This window comes from Conger conger, chromosome 19 (assembly GCF_963514075.1).
Source record: "Conger conger chromosome 19, fConCon1.1, whole genome shotgun sequence".
Classification (NCBI taxonomy): domain Eukaryota; kingdom Metazoa; phylum Chordata; class Actinopteri; order Anguilliformes; family Congridae; genus Conger; species Conger conger.
In genome coordinates, this window is record NC_083778.1 from 19,651,316 (window position 1) to 19,670,685 (window position 19,370).

The 19,370-nt window shown below is 49.6% G+C and overlaps 1 protein-coding gene across 4 annotated transcripts in view; it reads right to left on the reverse strand.

Moving 5' to 3' along the window:
- Nucleotides 1-19,370, reverse strand: part of LOC133119378 (hepatocyte growth factor receptor-like) — a 39,351-nt gene that overhangs the window by 11,789 nt on the left and 8,192 nt on the right. For all 4 annotated transcript variants that reach the window (XM_061229927.1, XM_061229926.1, XM_061229929.1 and 1 more), the window contains exons 3-12: nucleotides 12,979-13,170; nucleotides 8,747-8,869; nucleotides 6,587-6,760; nucleotides 5,581-5,741; nucleotides 5,102-5,204; nucleotides 4,594-4,730; nucleotides 4,023-4,187; nucleotides 3,396-3,495; nucleotides 965-1,183; nucleotides 391-537 (exon numbers count right to left, since the gene is read on the reverse strand). In XM_061229927.1, coding sequence (XP_061085911.1) covers nucleotides 391-537; nucleotides 965-1,183; nucleotides 3,396-3,495; nucleotides 4,023-4,187; nucleotides 4,594-4,730; nucleotides 5,102-5,204; nucleotides 5,581-5,741; nucleotides 6,587-6,760; nucleotides 8,747-8,869; nucleotides 12,979-13,170 — 1,521 coding nt within the window. The remainder of the gene's footprint in view (nucleotides 1-390; nucleotides 538-964; nucleotides 1,184-3,395; nucleotides 3,496-4,022; nucleotides 4,188-4,593; nucleotides 4,731-5,101; nucleotides 5,205-5,580; nucleotides 5,742-6,586; nucleotides 6,761-8,746; nucleotides 8,870-12,978; nucleotides 13,171-19,370) is intronic.

A 19,370-nucleotide genomic window follows, 5' to 3' on the forward strand; every position in this document is an offset into this window, starting at 1 on the left:
CTCACACTCTCTCTCACACTCTCTCTCACACTCTCTCTCACACTCTCTCTCACAAAACACACACTCTCACAAAACACACACTCACAAAACACACACTCACAAAACACACACTCACAAAACACACACTCTCACAAAACACACACTCACACACACACACACACACACACACACAGGAGAAAGACAGATGAAATCACACCATGCTACACAGTGGCTGACCTCACTTTGGCCCAGGGGACACTCAGACAGGGAAAATCTGATCAGCCATATTGCCCAGCCTGATCTTAGAAAGGAAAAGCTCATTGTGTGTGTGTGAGGACAGGAGGAGAGCTCATTGTGTGTGTGAGGGCAGGAGAGCTCCTCAGCAGGAGGGAGTGGGATGGGGGGTCTCACCTCCACCTCCAGCTCCTTGGTGACGGTCTGCAGCTCAATGGGCACGGTGCACTCTAACGTGTTCCCCACCAGGTGCACCCCCTGGCAGGTCCGGTTGCTCACCCGCAGAACCTCGCCCAGAACCGCCTCCTGGTCCACCCGCGGGACCTAGAACCCGCAACGCAGAACCAGCACACAGCCTGAGAACATGCCACTCATGCTGCAAAGAGCAGAAAACAAGCACATCTCAAGTATCCTGGTCTTATATTTATGCTTAAAATTGTTCTTGGAAAATATCGCCGATGAGGTTGTGCAGTTTGACTCATTTCAAGATTTGGCAATCGGGGAAGAAAATTTAATTTGCCAAAACAAACCGTAACAAAAACAAGCTGATATTTTCTCATAACAAGAATAAAATGGTTGTTAAGACAAAAAAATAAGTTGCAGTGCATGGGTTCTGAAAGTGGAGAGCAGTCTGGAGACCCCTCTTCTGTTCATCACAAACGTGTCGGTCAGTCTCTCCCCTTTCCGACCCCAGAGGAAACACGACTGAAGGAGGAGGAAGAGGAGGTAGAGGAGGAAGAGGAGGCCTCGCCTTGATCTCCAGGATGTTCTTGTTGCCCTTGGCGACGACGGTGGGCCTCTGGAACTCCTCGAAGCGCGGGTCCTCCACGTAGAGCATGTCGAACTGGCGCGTGGAGAAGCCGTCCAGCAGGAAGGACACCTTGGTGTAGACGGGCGGGAGGAGCTGCAGCCCCTTCAGAGACGGGGTGGTGCAGAGGATCACGCTTCGCCCCACGCCCCGTGTGCAGGCCTGCGGGGAGCACAGGATCATTCATTACATACACTCAGTCTGAAAGCACGGAGATAAAGTCTCCAAACCCAGACAGCATACAGCGCCGGGAGATTACAGGCCAAAAGGGAGCTTTCTGAGCCGACAAAAAGGACTGAAGCACTTTGCATTCACGGAGTGTTCTGAACTTTGAATTTATACAGACAGTCTGCCCCAGGCTTCAGTCCCATGCGGCCGTTATGAAACGGCTTCCTCAGCGATGAGAGGAAGGGCTTGCGAGTTATCCGCACTGTCACTTCCCCACTGGACCCCGTTTGTAACCACAGCGCCCCAAACCGTTCCTTCCAGAACCTTCCGTCCCGGCATCGCTCCGGTCTCTGTTGAGCAACAACCCCACACGGAGGGAGCACGCGCACAATCATCTTCCCACAATTACCGCCCTGCTCCTGGAGTTCATTTAGCCTCCCAAAAAACACCCCCCCACCACTCACCCCCAATCTCCGATGTCTCTTAAAACCTTTCCCCCTCAGGGGCGCCGTCATCAGTTGTTTTCGTGAGCAGTTAGTAAAATCGTACTTTGTGTGCCAGAAATTCAGTTGAGCAACTGTGGAGTGCCTGGCTCTGCCTACAAAGGCTGCTGCGGGGGGGGGCGGTCGGTCGTGCCGTTTTCTAAATGTTGCTCTTGATCCATTTAAGTGGATTCATCCATTTTAGGCTTTAAAAACTGCAGCCTTCGAGAAACGGCTGGTTCCGATGACCCACGCGAACAGCTCCGAGGCGGAAAACGGAGACGGAGGAGAGGCACACAATGGCGGCGTGTTTTCGCGGCTGAAACGATTAGCGGGGATGTTGTGTGATGACAAGGCCTCGGGTCGAGGGGGCGGGCGGTCGGAGACGGGACGGGGAAAGCCTGGATTTGACACGGAGAACGCATTTTTCACGAGGCCCTGAGAACAGATGGACACCAAGCCCGGGAACCAGCTTCCTGCAACACACAACCTATACCGGGAACCTGTTACCTGTTTCCGTGACTGACAGATGGACACCAAACCAGGCAACACACAACCTATACCAGGAACCTGTTACCTGTTTTCATGACTGACAGATGGACACCAAACCAGGCAACACACAACCTATACCAGGAACCTGTTACCTGTTTCCATGACTGACAGATGGACACCAAACCAGGCAACACACAGCCTATACCAGGAACCTGGACGAGCAGAAAAGGCCGTTTGTGATCGGCCTCTTGCGACGGGAGAGTGAGCTTTCACAGATCCTGGCTCGGGACCCACAGTGGTCATGGCACATCTGTCCTGTTGCACACAGAGCCTTTCATGTCTCTGGGCAGCTGCGCTTGTTCCAGAGTTTGGATTTCACAAGATCCCAGCGACAGAAATGAAGCAGCAATCACAGACTCTGGACAGAAAACCACCAGCCGACAGCTCTTTAAAACCCCTGCGTTACTCTGAAAATAAGCCCCACAGGTCCAATGACAATCCACATTTTTCACACTCACACACTCACTCACACACACTCACACACACACACACACACACACACACACACACACACACACACACACCATTAGAAGTTGTAAATAACCAGTACATATCAGAAACTAAAACCCTGAGGTATAACCCTTCAAATAATCACTGTTGTATTCCTCTCAAAGGCTCCAGTCCCAATTCCAGGAGGGCACAAATGCTTTTGATTATTTAGGGAAGATTACGGTACATTTCAAGACAAGTTGAAGATTTGCAGCAATTGTATTTTAACAATGCACTTTAGAAGCTCTGTTTAGAGTTAAGCATACAGTGAATAAGACAATGACTCTATATCACAAAGCAGCATTCCCGAGTTAGCTGGACAACTGCACCGAGTAAAACCCAGATCCCTCCCGAATCTGGAACACGGACTGAAGTAAAGAGAGCACTTCTGGGTTTTACTCAGCGCAGGTATCCAGCGAACTCCGTAATCACGATACAAGCCCCAGACTTCACATGTATCCTGTTGCATCGTCTCAGACATGACAAAAGAGATTACCCCAATGAGGGAAATAAACACCTGGTATTCATCCCTCAGGAGAGGGGATTACAGGAAGCGCAGACAGCGGAACACGCGGTCGGTCTTTAAATAAAACGTCTGGTTGTGTCTGGAGCTAATGGCAATAACACACGCCGCCTGACGGAGCGGTTTGTTTTTGGACAGGCACGTCTGCGGACACACTCACCGCTCGGAGGACCTCCCGGTCCTGCACGGGGGCGATGAGCATCTGGGGCAGGTGGGCGGAGAGCAGGTAGGCCCCATGCGCGGACACCGTGCTCCCTCCGCTGCGGGGGGGCCAACAGAGAAACCGGCTGTCAGGGGCCCGATGGGGGTCAGGTCTGCGCCGAGCCGGAGGAACCCTTCCACCCCACCGCCCCCTCGCTCCATCACTCTCCTCTCTCTCTCTCTCTCTCTCTCCCTCCATCACCATCTCTTTCTCCAAGCATTTTAACCAGCCTTGCTGTGCACGCTGTGCATGGGCTGGGATGTTTAAGTATGAGCGTAACCATGGCAATCTCCTTTACTCCCTGGAGGCTCCGCCCGGCTCGCAGTCTGAGCGTGCTCAGATGAGACAGGGGTCAGGAGATGGTGGGGGGGTAGGTGATGAGGGAGTGGGGGTCAGGTGACAGGGGAGTGGGGTCAGGTGACAGGGGTGTGACAGGGGTGTGGGGTCAGGTGACAGGGGTGTGGGGTCAGGTGACAGGTGGGTGTGGTCAGGTGACGAAGGGATTGAGGTCAGGTGAGAGGACAGGGGAGTCAGGTGACGGGGGTGTGGGGTCAGGTGATGGGGGAGTGGGGTTAGTGAGGTTACCTGATGAAGGAGCGTGAGGGCTGGATGCCCTCGATGTAGGGGTCCTGGTTGTAGGTGTAGGGGACGGGCGCGGTGCGGACGGCCGAGTCGATGGTCAGAGTGACGGGGCTCTGCAGGGGAGAGGCCGCGCCCGGGGTACGACACGTCAGCTCACTGTCTGAGACACTGAGAGAGAGAGAGGGAGAGAGAGAGAGAGAGAGAGAGAGAGAGGGAGAGGGAGAGGGAGAGGGAGAGGGAGAGGGGGAGGGGGAGGGGGAGAGGGAGAGGGAGAGGGAGAGATAGACCTATTGGGTTAAATACGGCAGTTTACACAAAAAACTAAATTACTTCATAAAATTGGACAGTGGTTACACACAGTTATGGGACTTCAGCTGATTAAGCATTTATATCACGTACTTAATGAGTTGAATGCGTACCCATTAAGAAGCTTTGATTTGGACATCTCACCAGAGAGAAACTCAATGAAAACCTACAGGACCGTTGAGCTCCAGGAACGGGGCTGTGAAAGTGTGCCTGTGGCCTCACTGCGCTGTAGGACCTGTGGCCTCACTGCGCTGTAGGACCTGCTCACCTGTGCAGCTCACACACCGCGCTCCCCACAGTCACCTCTCTGGCGGAGCCGCAGTCCAGGAACGCCCCACGGACCGTCAACATCGTCCCACCGGACTTCGGCCCGAAAACCGGGAAGATCTCCCTGATAACTGGGTCCTGAAGGAGAGAAAAGAGAGGGAGATAGAGAGAGAGGGAGAGAGAGAGTGAGGGAGAGAGAGAGAGAGAGAATCACACAATTATAATCGATTAAAATAGCCATTTAGAAAAGAAACTTAAATATCAAACTTAAGTTGAGTGTATTGTTTTCATACTCCACTAATACGGAGTACATCAATTTCTCCAGTCAGGTCTGTGTGTTCACTGTATTTTAGCAAAATAATAGTGTCATGAAATGGATTGAATCACATCAAAATAATCAAATCAAATCAAATCAAATCATGGAGAAATGAGAGATTCACAACGCACTGAATCACACAGAGGTCTACACCCCCACGAGGTACTGCGCTCATATGTTTTCGGAGTCTCACCACGTAGGCAAACCCTTCTCTCTGTGCCCGCTCGGTGCCGCTGTCCACCGTGACAACACTGGCGTTGTGCGCCGCCCTCCCCGGGCTCAGGGTGCAGACCAACCTGCGGGGGCGGAGGACGGGCGTTAGCGTTAGCGTTAGCGTCACCCAACACGCCGCAGACAAAGCGGCGGATTGTGCTGAGGAAGGGCACAGACACCGTTAGCCACCGCTAACCTAACAGCATCAACAGCGTCACATGAGCGGAACAACGGGGCCACTCAACGCAGGAATCTCGGCCAGCACAGTTTACGCAAACAGCCGTTTTTACGGCTAAGTGAATTAAGGGGGTTACGAGCGGTTGGATGACTGGACGTCTCGGCAGCTCGCAAAGTTCCTCTGCCGTCAGCCGTTTTTAGCGTTCGGCGGAGTCGCTCCCAGAATGCAACGCGGAGGACAGCGCCTCTGTCCGGTCGCCGTGGCGACGGGCGCGCGCTCACCGGTTGCTGGTGCTCCCGGCGGCGTCCATCTTGCAGGGCGCTCCGCCCAGCTGGACTCTGAGCAGGCCCGTGTCGAAACGCTCGCTCTTGTTGAAGCCGAAGTCGCTCCCGCAGATGGTGAGTCTGGTCTCGCCCCCCACAGGGGCGCTGAGCGGGGAGATCTAACCCAGGGACAGGCACAACACGCCAGATTCATGAGCAACACTTACAACAATTACAAACACTACATTTCCCATCATGCACTGTGTGGCCGGCCTGGTAGCCTCAGTACAACTTCAATGGCATTCATGGGATCATGGGAGTTACTGTAGTTTCCCAGCTCTTCAATGTTCTAGTGTCTGAGTGCATGTAAAAACAAGGAGGGCATCACATTTTTATATAAAAGCTTGTTTCACAGCGTGTTTACACCCCGTACAGAATTAGTTTGAAAGGCCCAGGAGACTTTAGGCTCCAGAAATGGCGAATCACAGACAGGTACAACAGAACACAAACAACACATCACAGGAGCAGCCAGGTAAACTGAGACATCTTCAGAAAATATCATTTAATTGTTCTGTGACTGGAGCTGGGAGCCAAACAATGTAATGGCTGAGAACTACTTTTGAGAGGGCAACTCTGAGGTGATCTGAAATCCTTAAATACCTGTATGTGGTTTCAATCAAACAAACAAAAACTGTATTTCAAAAAGAAAATCTCTGGAGAACACTGAAGCAATATGAGCCCTTTAACAGTGCAAAACAAAACAGAGGAGTTTTTGACACAACTGGATCTTCATCAGTCAACCAAAACTGTACTTTGGGGATTTTACTCTGATAAAAGGCCAATTTTCCACTGCAGTCTGAAGAATGATCTCTTCACACAGAACTTTAGCTCCTGCGGGACTCCTCTAATCTATTGTCGCTTGTTCTTCACCTTGTTTTTCAGCTGCCTCTATCTTTAGCCCCGTGCAATTTGGCTTCCCCCCCCCCCCCCCCCCCCCCCCGACTGTGAGTGGAGGAGAGGTTACCGTGGAGATGGTGGGCAGGCAGGAGTCCTGGGTCCAGAGGTGGGCGGGGCACTGGGCGGTCCTGGAGCAGCGGTGACCACACCAGCCACACCCCATGAAGGGCGGAGCCAGGAGACAGGCCCTGCACGTCCACAGCTGCTCACACCCCGGGCCTGCCAGGGGCACCTTAGTGACCTGCACCAAACACAGCCAATCAGCAGGCCTGTCATTGGCACCTTAGTGACCTGCACCAAACACAGCCAATCAGCAGGCCTGTCATTGGCACCTTAGTGACCTGCACCAAACACAGCCAATCAGCAGGCCTGTCATTGGCACCTTAGTGACCTGCACCAAACACAGCCAATCAGCATCAGTGTTAGTGGGAAGCTCGTCCAACTAGGGGGCTGGGATTCAGTGTGTCAAACAGACCTGGGTCAAACACATAATTGCTTTGGATTCAAATACTTTACCGTGCTCAATTGATTTGATCTTGCCTGGTGCAATTGAGCCAACCGATAGGACCAGAACGTGAGGGTTTGCACATTTTCAGAGCACTTCAGCTCAGTAAAGTGGAGAAAATTATTTGAATCCAAAACTATTTTCAATTTGACCCTGGCCTACAGGGCATCAGAGGCAGGTCTGTGCAAACTGGGAGAAACACTGCCCTGTCTGTGGCACAGCTCAGACAGGATGGCTGGACAGTAGTTTGAAAGCGGGGGACAGACAGTTCTCTCAGGCTCAGGAGAGAGAGGGGGACAGGTGGGGTGAACTCTGCTGCTCAATACTCCATAAACGATGTTAGGGAGCCCTTAGAGACATTGGCCTGGAAATCGACTCATAAAACAGGGGTAATGCCTGGTCAGCACCTGCTTTCTCCATTTAAAACCTCACCACTGCCAAAAACTAATAGTCTCTCGATTGTCTGACAGACTTTTCACATGACTGAAAGTACTAAAATAAAACAATAGCTATAAGACTGAATAACACATCTCTAAACTGTTTTCAAGCACCACTACCGACAAAAAAAACAGTCAAGACAGTCTGACAACGGCATTTGCCCCACAGCACTAAATGATAATCATTAAGCATGGTTATGCACTTACAGTAGGTCTCTCACGGTCATACCCAACTTTATTTAAGTAGGTCTTTTGGAATATTTTTTTATTTTTTATTTATTTTTATTTCAAGTCAGTGTTCTTGAACTCCATCACTTTCAGTCACCAGTAGTGATTGTGACATCAGAATTAGAATGTTCATTTCAGAACACTAGAATGTTCAGTGAAGAACATTGGAATGTTCAGTGAAGAACATTCTGATCACGCATTTGTCACCTCACACCTGAAAGGATTAACACTGCTTTCCTGGTCGGGTTACACTTTGTGCACAAGGTAAAACACAAGGCTTTCAGGTTACTCAAGGTCACAAAGTTTATTTAAAACTGCTTTCCTGCCACGAGTATTTAATAATACAATCCCAGCGCTGGGGCTTTTTGCAAGATACCACCTCCTTGAGGGACAACCTTTGATCTGTATTCTCCCAGAGGTTGGGTTTGGGTCAGGGACAGGGGCAGGGGCAGGGACAGGGACAGGGACAGGGACAGGGACAGGGACAGGGACAGGGACAGGGACAGGGGCAGAGGGCAGAGGGCAGGGGCAGGGACAGGGACAGGGACAGGGACAGGGACAGGGACAGGGTCAGAGACAGGGACAGGGACAGGGACAGGGACAGGGGCAGGGACAGGGACAGGGGCAGGGGCAGGGACAGGGGCAGGGACAGGGACAGGGACAGGGACAGGGGCAGGGGCAGGGGCAGGGGCAGGGGCAGGGTCAGGGGCAGGGTCAGGGTCAGGGACAGGGACAGGGACAGGGACAGGGACAGGGGCAGGGGCAGGGGCAGAGGGCAGGGACAGGGACAGGGACAGGGACAGGGACAGGGGCAGGGACAGGGACAGGGGCAGGGACAGGGGCAGGGGCAGGGACAGGGACAGGGGCAGGGGCAGGGACAGGGGCAGGGACAGGGACAGGGACAGGGACAGGGACAGGGGCAGGGGCAGGGACAGGGACAGGGGCAGGGACAGGGGCAGGGAGCTCCCGTCTGTGCCAGCAGTGTGTGTCAGGCAGAAGAGCTGAAGAGCCGTGAAATGTGGGGGAAAGAGACACGGAGTCCGCCCGACTCATTCACCTGGTTTCCCGTGACCAGCAGTATGGAGTCGTCCGGGAGCAGGGCCAGCTCCGGGGACACGGGCCCGGGGGCGAGCTGGAAGTCCACGTGCGGCGTCCTCTGTCTGGAGCGGGAGATCACCACCTGGGAGCGCCGGGAAAGAAGGACAGGGAACGTCGGTTTTCCGGATGTTTACTGCATGGACCCATGGACAAGCCACACAAGCGGGCGAACAAGACCCCAGGTTTTTTGGGTTTTTTTTGTTTTTTTTTAAACCACTGTAAATGAACGACTTGTACCAGCCTCACGAAAATGGGTGGTCTTTCCATGGACCGAGAGCGAGAGAAAGAGAGGACAAAAGAACTTGAGTTACTCAGAGAGAATGCCTCGAGACGCGTTTATATTTCACGTGACGGTGGAAGATTAAAGCGGGGAAAGAGAAGCAAAAATCAAAGTTAAGTGTGAAAGCGTCTCCCCCCCCACCCGCAGACCTGGAACCCAATACCAGCTCTCAGCACGGAGACGGGCATTGTGCAGTGACAGGGGAGCCCTGCTGTGAATACTACAGCAATTAGTGTTGGGATAACGAGGGGAAGAGGGCGGAATATCTTCAGTGTCACAGAGGAGAGGGTTTGGGTGGTCAAAGCACACTGTCGGCCAAATATTCCACATCCTCGCAAACCTTAACATCTGTCCCCTATGGGGGACGTTTGTCTCTGGGTTTTTGGGGCAGGCCACCCAAAAATGAAATGAAAGTATTCCCTCACCCTGAGTACTATCTAACCGTCCAGACAGTTTCGCTGAGGTGTGAAAGATTTGACGAGTTCTTGGACACAGATGACATAACAGACCTCTATGAGTCTCATCGTTCATGTTCAACAATGTGCCAACACATTTCCATTAGAACACCTCAACAGGAACGTCCTTTTACAAATATACCCACACGGTTACTCACCAACATCAACAGACACTCAAAAAATACACATTTAATTAGCGAACTAGTTAAATGTCCAGCGCAAGCGCATGCAGGTAATCCATATCCATCCGTGTGTGTTTCAGTGTCCACACGACAGCCTCTGCGCAGTGCAGGTTTTGTGGAGGAGGTTGCAGCTTCTGGTCGTGGGGCCGGTCACAGCAACACAGGCGGCTGGACATTCCTGCATGCTGAACCTGCCAGAGACCTGCACCGGGAGGCACAGCGCGTTCTCAGCAGGATAAAGGCTTCATTGTGATCAGATATGCAGGGAAGGATCGGGATCGAAAAAAACAAAAAACAAAAAACACAATCCGTCCGGCATTACCCTGCGACATCACTGCGTTCCCAGTTGAGCCACTTTGTGTCAACAGAGCAAAGTTCTGGACTAAAATCTAAAATGGACGCAAGCAGCACTGAATGTGGTGTGGAGACCCAGGCCATAGTGCCAGACAGGAAGGGGGAGAGAGTTTAATCAGCTGGGTCAGCCATGAGTCCTCTCTGTACAGTGCTAATGGGTTTCATGTTTCACAATTGTAAAGAACATTTTGAGATTGGCAGCGCAGGAACTCACAGACCGCCTAATCAGCGTGAGCCCTGCGGGTCCTGAATGAGTGGACGTGCAGTCAGGAGCACAGCGTTAACCACCCGAGCGCTTTGTGAGAAACACGCACGCCTCCTCTCAGGAGGAAGCCATTCCTCAGCCTCCGTGGAGGTCAGGGGAGACAGTCAGACAAACACCCCGCCGTGGGGGCGCGTCTGTGCGGGAACAAAGGGGCACGCAAGGTCCCAGGACCGGAGCCCGGCGCACGAACGTCAGCACACATCCTCCACACTGCTGTGCCCCTCTCAGCCTCTCCCCAAAAACAGCTGCACCCCCCCTTCACCCCCCGCTCCCCTGGCCCGGATTCCCACGCCAGCGAGCGGGACGATGGCGTGAGGAGAAGGGACAGCTGCCGTTCAACGCCCAACGCCCCGCCCGCCTCTGAGGTCACTTCCTGCAGCTGTCACCCTCCGCCTCTCCCTGCGACGGGCCCAAACGTGACCAGAGAGCGAGAGAGTTCTGTTCACGCCATTCCTGTGAGAGGCACACCTTCCAGCTGGAGCGCGCGTGGATTTCAGGTGTCAGGAACAGCAGCGAGCCAACACCAGCTCACATTACAAACGCACAACAACCACTGCTGTCCTGGCTTAAATGTATTGGAATTTGCATGCGTTTTTTGGGGGACTTGCAGTTAATGTACCTCATGCCCAAAGCCTACAGTTGAAAATGGATCATTAATAATGTATTATTTAGCTGATGCTTTTATTCAAAGTGAGTTGCAGTTGGTTAGACTAAGCAGGAGACAATCCTCCCCTGGAGCAATGCAGGGATAAGGGCCTTGCTCAAGGGCCCAACGGCTGTGCGGATCTTATTGTGGCTACACCGGGTCCTTCCGGGTCTCAGTCATGTACCTTAGCCACTAGGCTACAGGTCGATATTTGTATATGGTTTATTTTTAGGGGGTTTAATGCACCTAATGCCCAGAGACTACAGCTGATTGGCTACATTAGCGACACCACATTGGCTAAACTGGCACATTTACTGAATGTAAATGAGTGAAACATGTTGATCAACATGCAGAGTCCCTGTAAATCAAAGTGAATCATGTAAAGCAGAGGAAAGCAGAGTAAACATCGTAAAGAAGAGTAAGAGAAAAAAGAGTAAAAGAGTAAAACAGAATAAATAGAGTAAAACAGAGTAAGAGTAAAACAGGGTTAAACCAGTAAAACAATCAAGAGTAAACAGAGTAACACAGGGTAAAAAGAGTAAAATCGGGTAAAAAGTGTAAAACAGCGTAAACAGAGTAGAGTAAAGCAGAGTAAAACAGGATAAAAAGAGTAAAAAGAGTAAAATTGGGTAAAAAGAGAAACAGGGTAAAGAGCAGAGCAGAGTAAAGAAGAGTAAAACAAGGTGAAACGAGTAAAACAAGGTGAAACGAGTAAAACAGGGTAAAAAGAGTAAAACAGTAAAGCAGAGTGAAAGAGTAAAAGAGTAAAACAGGGTAAAACAGGGTAAAAAGAATAAAAAGAGTAAAATTGGGTAAAAAGAGAAACAGGGTAAAAAGAGTAAAACAGTAAAACAGGGTAAAGCAGAGTAAAAAAGGGTAAAAGGAGTAAAACAAGGTAAAAGAGTAAAAAGAGTAAAGAGTAAAATGAGTTAAATGAGTAAAATGAGTAAAACAGGGTAAAAAGAGCAAAACAGGGTAAAAAGAGTAAAACAGAGTAAAACAGGGTAAAGCAGAGTAAAACAGGGTAAAGCAGAGTAAAACAGGGTAAAAAGTAAAAAGAGTAAAACAGGGTAAAAAGAGTAAAACAGGGTAAAAAGTAAAAAGAGTAAAGAGTAAAACAGGGTAAAGTAGAGTAGAGTAAAGCAGAGTAAAACAGGGTAAAGCAGAGTAAAACAGGGTAAAAAGAGTAAAACAGTAAAAAAGAGTAAAAAGAGAAACAGTAAAGCAGAGTGAAAGAGTAAAAAGAGCAAAACTGGGAAAATTGGGTAAAAAGAGTAACAGGGTAAAAAGTGCAAAACAGCGTAAACAGAGAAGAGTAAAGCAGAGTAAAACAGGGTAAAACAGGGTAAAAAGAGTAAAATTGGGTAAAAAGAGAAACAGGATAAAAAGAGTAAAACAGGGTAAAAAGAGTAAAAGGAGAAACACAGGGTGAAGAGTAAAAAGAGTAATACGGGTAAAACAGGGTAAAACAGGGTTAAGTAGAGTAAAGCAGAGTAAAACAAGGTAAAAAGAGTAAGAGTGAACAGAGTAAAAATAGTAAAACAGTAACAGACTAAAGAGTAAAAAGAGTAAAACAGGGTAAAAAGAGCAAAACAGAGTAAACAAGAGGAAGAGGAAAAATAGTAAAACAGGGTAAAGCAGAGTAAAAAAGGGTAAAAAGAGTAAAAAGAGAAACAGGGTAAAAAGAGTAAAATAGGGCAAAAAGAGTAAGACTGAACAGAGTAAAAATAGCAAAACAGAGTAACACACTAAAGAGAAAAAAAAAGAGTAAAAGTCAAAAGAGTAAAACAGAGTAAAAAGTGGAAAACAGCGTAAACAGAGTCGAGTAAAGCAGAGTAAAACAGGGTAAAAATAGTAAAGAGAGAAACAGGGTAAAAAGAGTAAAAAGAGCAAAATTGGGTAAAAAGAGTAACAGAGTAAAACAGGGTAAAGCAGAGTACACAGAGGAAAGCAGAGTAAATGGGAGTAAACAGAGTAAAACAGAGTAAAGCCGCGACTCTGCACCCCACCTGTATGACGCGGCCGGTGGAGGTGCCCAGGCTGGCCACGGTCTCCTCCCCCATGGGGAAGACGGCGATGGAGGTCAGGAGGACGTCGCTGAACTGGCCGTGGAAGTAGTCGAGCCGCTTCATGGTGCTGGTGATCTCCAGCCTGTACCCCTCCTCGTGCCTCCCACAGGTGGAGGAGTCACCTGAGGAGCTCTGGAACACAGCAGCACACCTGTGAGTGAGGGGTCACCTCCATATCCCACCTCCATCCCACCTCCATATCCCACCTCCATCCCACCTCCATATCCCACCTCCATCCCACCTCCACAAGCTTCAGTTAACATTTGCACAAAGCTGGTTTCCATTAGGGATATCACGCAAATGGATTCCTGTGAAATCAACACCAAAGAATGATGCCTTCTGAATAAAAAAAGATTTTTTGAGAGTATTTTGATAAGAATTAGGCTAAGGGTTTTACTGAGCATTTTTTACTGAGCATTTTTTCACATAAATTTCTTGCTAACCTACACACACATACGTGCATTTACAAAGGCGCACACACACACACACACCCACACCCACACACACACGTCTCTAAACGATCCATTCTAAACAGTCAAACACACAGAGATTTCCAGGTGCAGTAGCTGCGGACGCAGCAGTGGTAAATGCGTTTACAGGATGGTTGAATCAGAAGCTGATTTAGCAGAGACTCAGAGGCGTATTCCCAGGCCAGGGCACGATTACATCCGCCGGGCCGCTGAAACACGCCGGGACCAGGCTGGAGCGAATCCGTCTGGCCGTCCAGCAGGACACGAGGGGGAGAACACGCGGGACTGCGGCCTCTGTTCTTAAATATCAAATACATCACATCATCCATCCACTTCCACCCGTCAGTCTCTGCTTCCCCAGCTGCAGACAGAGCAGGAATAACCTCATCCATCCATCTCCTGGATAATACACTAATGCTCCCACCGCACTCCCGTGGACATAAATACATCCTGCGTCAGCTGCTACTGCACTCAGTAGGACCACTGGACTGTTCTTGCATCAACTGTTTACATTACATTACAGGCATCTGGCCGACGCTCTTATCCAGAGCGATGTACAACAAAGTGCATACCCAGAACCAGGGACAAGTGCGATGAAAGACCTTCCAGGGAAGTTTCAAGTGTTAGAAAGATAAGGACTGTGTAGATTCATCTGACAATGGAATATATCTATAAAACCGTTTTATACAACACAACGCAAACTAATAAATATACACTTATGTCAGAACTTTTAGTTGTGAGCTCTTCCACATGAAGATGACCGGTTTCACTTGTAGTATGCATGGGACGTAGGGTTGCCAGATGTCCAACAGGAGATTCCTCCCCCAAACTCTAAACCTGACAACCCTAGTGGGGAGGCGTTATTGACGCTAAAAAAGCCTATTTGAGTACATCTTGTCCATCTGCCTCTACTAACTGCCCCTGAGGGAAAATAGTATTAAAACTGAAACGAATCGAATTTACCGGCAAATCCGCAGTGTGAGAAACAACATTAAGAAAAACAAAAAACAAGTCTCCTCGTTTCCGTTACTCGAAGCTTACGGATAAGATGAGATAAGCAGCTTCTGGGGAGATGGGGTCTGGGCCAGGTTCTCGCTGCCCGCAAGATTGGATTGTCACATTCCTACACTCTCCCTGGTTTAATCTGAAGGGGGTTAACTGCTAATCAAGGTGGGGGGGGAGGGTGGGGGTCAAGAGGAACACGGCTCAAAGACTCTGGCATGAAACAAAAGCATTAATAATTAATGAAACAAGATGCTGGCACCGAAAGCGTGACTAAGTGCTTCAGTAAAGCGCACAGGCATTTTTAATGATTAAACGCGGTCACAGGAACTCACAGGAACTCTCCGTTTGGCAGGATAGAGTTCCAGTTCGGGGGGCACAGTCGCTCAGAGTTAACACAAGTGGACAAACGCAGGGCGAGCTGGTACAGAGAGGGAGCAGGCAGACGCAGGAGCACTTCTGAGACCTCAGCAGATTTAAAAGACTGTCCCTTTACACCTGAAGTGTGTGTGTGTGTGTCTGTGTGCGCATGCGAGTGCATGTGTGTGTGCGTGCGTGCGCATGAGAGTTAGAGAGAAAGAAAGAGAGAATGCCTAACTTCCTGTCTCCTTTATAAACTTCATCACGCTCTTCTGTTGAATGCTTATGCTTCAGCAATACAAGTGTGCTCTTGCACCAGTGAGAGAGAGAGAGAGAGAGAGGGAGAGGGAGGGAGAGAGAGAGAGAGAGAGGGGGAGAGAGAGAGAGAGAGAGAGAGAGAGAGATGAAGAGAGAGGGGGAGGGAGAGAGGGAGAGGGAGAAGGAGGGTAAGAAAGGGAGACAGAAAGAGAGAAAGAGGGAAAGAGTAAAGGAGGGAGGGGGAGAGTCAGAGAGAGACAGAGAAGGAGGGAGAGAGAGAGAGATGACTCAATCTTTTGCATACTTGTGGTCTAAGCAGACTCTACTGTTGACACAAGCTGCTGTGCTCAGGTCAAACCTACAGCAGGTCTTTGAAGCTCAGGGAACAATAGAGTAATAATAACCCAGCCCAGAGCCTGCTCCCACTGCAGGGTAAACAGGCTTACCTGGGGGAACCAACACAGACCTGAAGACTTCACAATCAAAAGCAATCTGTTCTGCATCCCAAATCTCCCACTGTTGCATTCTCCTACACACGGGCTGATGATAGCAGGGTCCATTTGACTTCACTTTCTAGTTATTGGTGATAATCTCTGAACTTTGTGTTGGAATTGGAGTCAACCTGTGTTGGAATTTCGAATGTTGTCACCCTATTAGTGTGGCTAAAGTTTTCGGAGAAGACCTTTTTTGTTAATTTAGAAAAAGATGCATTGTGTCATACCCTTAAAAATGTAAAGAGAAACAGTGACAGAATTTATTGTAATGTGGAATGCATACATTTGTATTTGCTGATTCTAATGATTACCATTTCACTACAGGCAATTATCTGCAGCCTCATTTACAACTATGTATTTTAAAGTCTTTTTGAAAATTTTACAAAGTTCAGTAATAAACAAAATAAAAATCTGAATATGATTACAAATGTGATCAATAAAAATATAAACGACTTCTGAAATCACATTGCACAACTCAACTGCACATCTTTTACGAATAAACAGTTGCCCGATTTCACTCCTCCACGTATCTGTACCAAAGATAATCGCGCAAATATGCTACCAATTGAACATATGTTATATTTATATATCGCAGAGTACATGCAGTGTCCACTATAGAATATTCCGGCAGAGTTCCAGTGTAGCTGTTCGTAAATGTTACCATATGAATTGTATAAAATAATGCATAATGCATTTCTTTTCTGAAATCCAGGTCCAGAGAAAAGAGCGACGTTGTGTTAGCCGAGCAAACGGGATAGGCCTTCATTTAGACACTTGTCTCACACTGTCGTGTGCTTGTGCAACTTTTAGAAGACATGGCTCAGGCAGTAAGAGCAGACGTCTGGGGTTGCCGGTTTGATCCCCCGCCCGGGCGGTGTCGAAGTGTCCCTGAGCAAGACACCTAACCCCCAAATGCTCCTGACGAGCTGGTCGGGGCCTTGCATGGCAGCCAATCGCCGTCGGTGTGTGAGTGTGTGTATGAATGGGTGAATGGAGAAGCATCAATTGTACAGCACTTTGGATAAAGGCGCTATATAAATGCCTGCCATTTACCATTTACATGTGTTACCGTCTTCAAAATTGTGAAGCACTGATGTCACTGTTGACCAAATTAAACTTCACACATCATTTATAACACTGTATATACAATTTGTTACTTAGCTGAACCTTTTATCCAAATAAACTTCCAGTTGAATAGACAAAGCAGGGGCCAATCCCCCCCGGAGCTATGTGGGGTTAAGGGCCTTACACAAGGGCTCAACAGCTGCATGGATCTTATCATGGCCAACAGCAGGGGCTTGAACCATCAACCTTTCCGTAACTTAGCCACGAGGCTACAGGCCGCCACCTGAATTATCCACTCCACTCCACCTGAGTGTGATCCCAGACTGAGGGCTAACACACTGCTTCAGGGTCATCAGCCCAGCCTGAAATAACCTGACCTCTGACCCCGCTGGCGTGCGAGGGGAGGGTCGCTGCGGGCCACCTGTCCTGGCCTGGGCACGTCACCCTGAAACCCGAGTCCCTGGGGTCCAGCTGAGGGTAATGTGATTATGAGACACCCCCCCCCCGCATGACTGGTGAGGCTGGATTAAAGCACACAAAGTGTGCAGCTGGTTTGGGGAGGAGGGGGGGCAGACACAGCCCCAGTGCATTCAGAGGAAAGAAAGGAAATGGCAGGGGGACAGTTGGCACTCACAAACACACACACAGAGAAAACTCAAGTGTACATACAAGTGGACACAGACACAGACACAGACACACACACACACACACAGACACACACACACACACACACACATACACACTGTATTCTCGTGCCGAGCTGTCTGTCAGCAGGGGGCTTTGTTCCTCTCTCGGGTTTCCTCTGGAGCAGCAGTTCAGACACACATCGCTGCAGAGCCCAGCTGTAGGAGTAAAAGCTGAGTCTCACCCCAGTGCTGACAGAGCAGGCTGATGCTTACTGTAGGACTGTGAGTCTGGGCAGAGCAGAGGTCTGGATTTGAGACAGGAAGCTTCCTCAAACCCAACCAGGAATAAGCGGATTACATAACGGATGGACGGATGGAACTGGTATTATCAATGTATTTTTCCTATTAATAATGAATAATGTCTCCAATCGACTGCACTCCACTCCTCTGCAATGAACAAATTAAGATAATCAACTAATTAAGCATATTCGCTATGAGCGAACTCTTCCTGTAAACGGACTCAGTGCTGATCGACCTTGATGTGGAGAACACACAAACAAGCCAATCGGCTGGGAGCTCCATCATGTGACCAGCGCAGAGCGCAGGACTAAACTGAACGGGGAAGAGACGGCTCGTATAAACGCCAACTCAGATACATATGTCACTGTCAGGACTGCGCTTAGGAGTTGGCGTCCATTAGCCACGGGCAGTCCATTAGCATCAGCGTTCGCCGTAAATTCCACTGATTCCAACAGACACCACCAAGACATCCGAGATGGCTCCCACGAAGCACTGCGGGCCCTTTAATCCAAAACATAAAAATGTCAAATTTATTCCAGGCGGAAACCGCGTTGGGGGAAAAAAGAAAAAAAAAAAGCGGAGATTCCGATGTAAACCCTGCCCGCGGAGGAAAACGTGTCGGAATTCCTCTCCCGACAGGTTGGATTAATTTCCATCCCCGCCGCCCTTACGCTTCCGCGTCTGCGTCTGCCTGCAGGCTGATTGGACGAGAGCCCACTGCTCGCAAGCTGGAGTGAGGGAGTGAGCACGCCCTGCAGACGCTGCTGTAGACCTGCAGCAGGGAGTGCACTGATCACATACTGTCTCTCAGTCCTGCAGCAGGGAGTGCACTGATCACATACTGTCTCTCAGTCCTGCAGCAGGGAGTGCACTGTGTAGATACTGTCTCTGTCCTGCTGTAGGGAGTGCACTGTGTAGATACTGTCTCTCAGTCCTGCAGCAGGGAGTGCACTGTGTGGATACTGTCTCTCAGTCCTGCAGCAGGGAGTGCACTGATCACATACTGTCTCTCAGTCCTGCAGCAGGGAGTGCACTGTGTAGATACTGTCTCTCAGTCCTGCAGCAGGGAGTGCACTGATCACATACTGTCTCTCAGTCCTGCAGCAGGGAGTGCACTGTGTAGATACTGTCTCTCAGTCCTGCAGCAGGGAGTGCACTGATCACATACTGTCTCTCAGTCCTGCAGCAGGGAGTGCACTGTGTAGATACTGTCTCTCAGTCCTGCAGCAGGGAGTGCACTGTGTAGATACTGTCTCTCAGTCCTGCAGCAGGGAGTGCACTGTGTAGATACTGTCTCTCAGTCCTGCAGCAGGGAGTGCACTGTGTAGATACTGTCTCTCAGTCCTGCAGCAGAGTGCACTGTGTAGATACTGTCTCTCAGTCCTGCAGCAGAGAGTGCACTGTGTACAAACTGTCTCCCAGCACAATCTCTGCAGTCTCTGAAATAAAGGCATGAAAAGTGCCTAAAAAGGTACAAATGCTTTGTACCCAAACAGAACATTACTGCAGGCTACTTTCAGGGTACATTTGGGAAATTTGGGAGATGTACCTCCACTGTCACTATTTCTGAGTGTGCGCTGATGTGGCTGGCATGGACAAAGGCTGCTTAAATACTGGGGTGTCTCGGTGGCGCAGCCTGTAGAGCACTGACCGCATGCTCATTGCGACCGTCCGACATTTGTCGCATGTCTTCCCCTCTCTCTCGCTCCCATTCTTCCTGTCTCTCTATACTATATACTGTCCAATAAAGCTGAAAA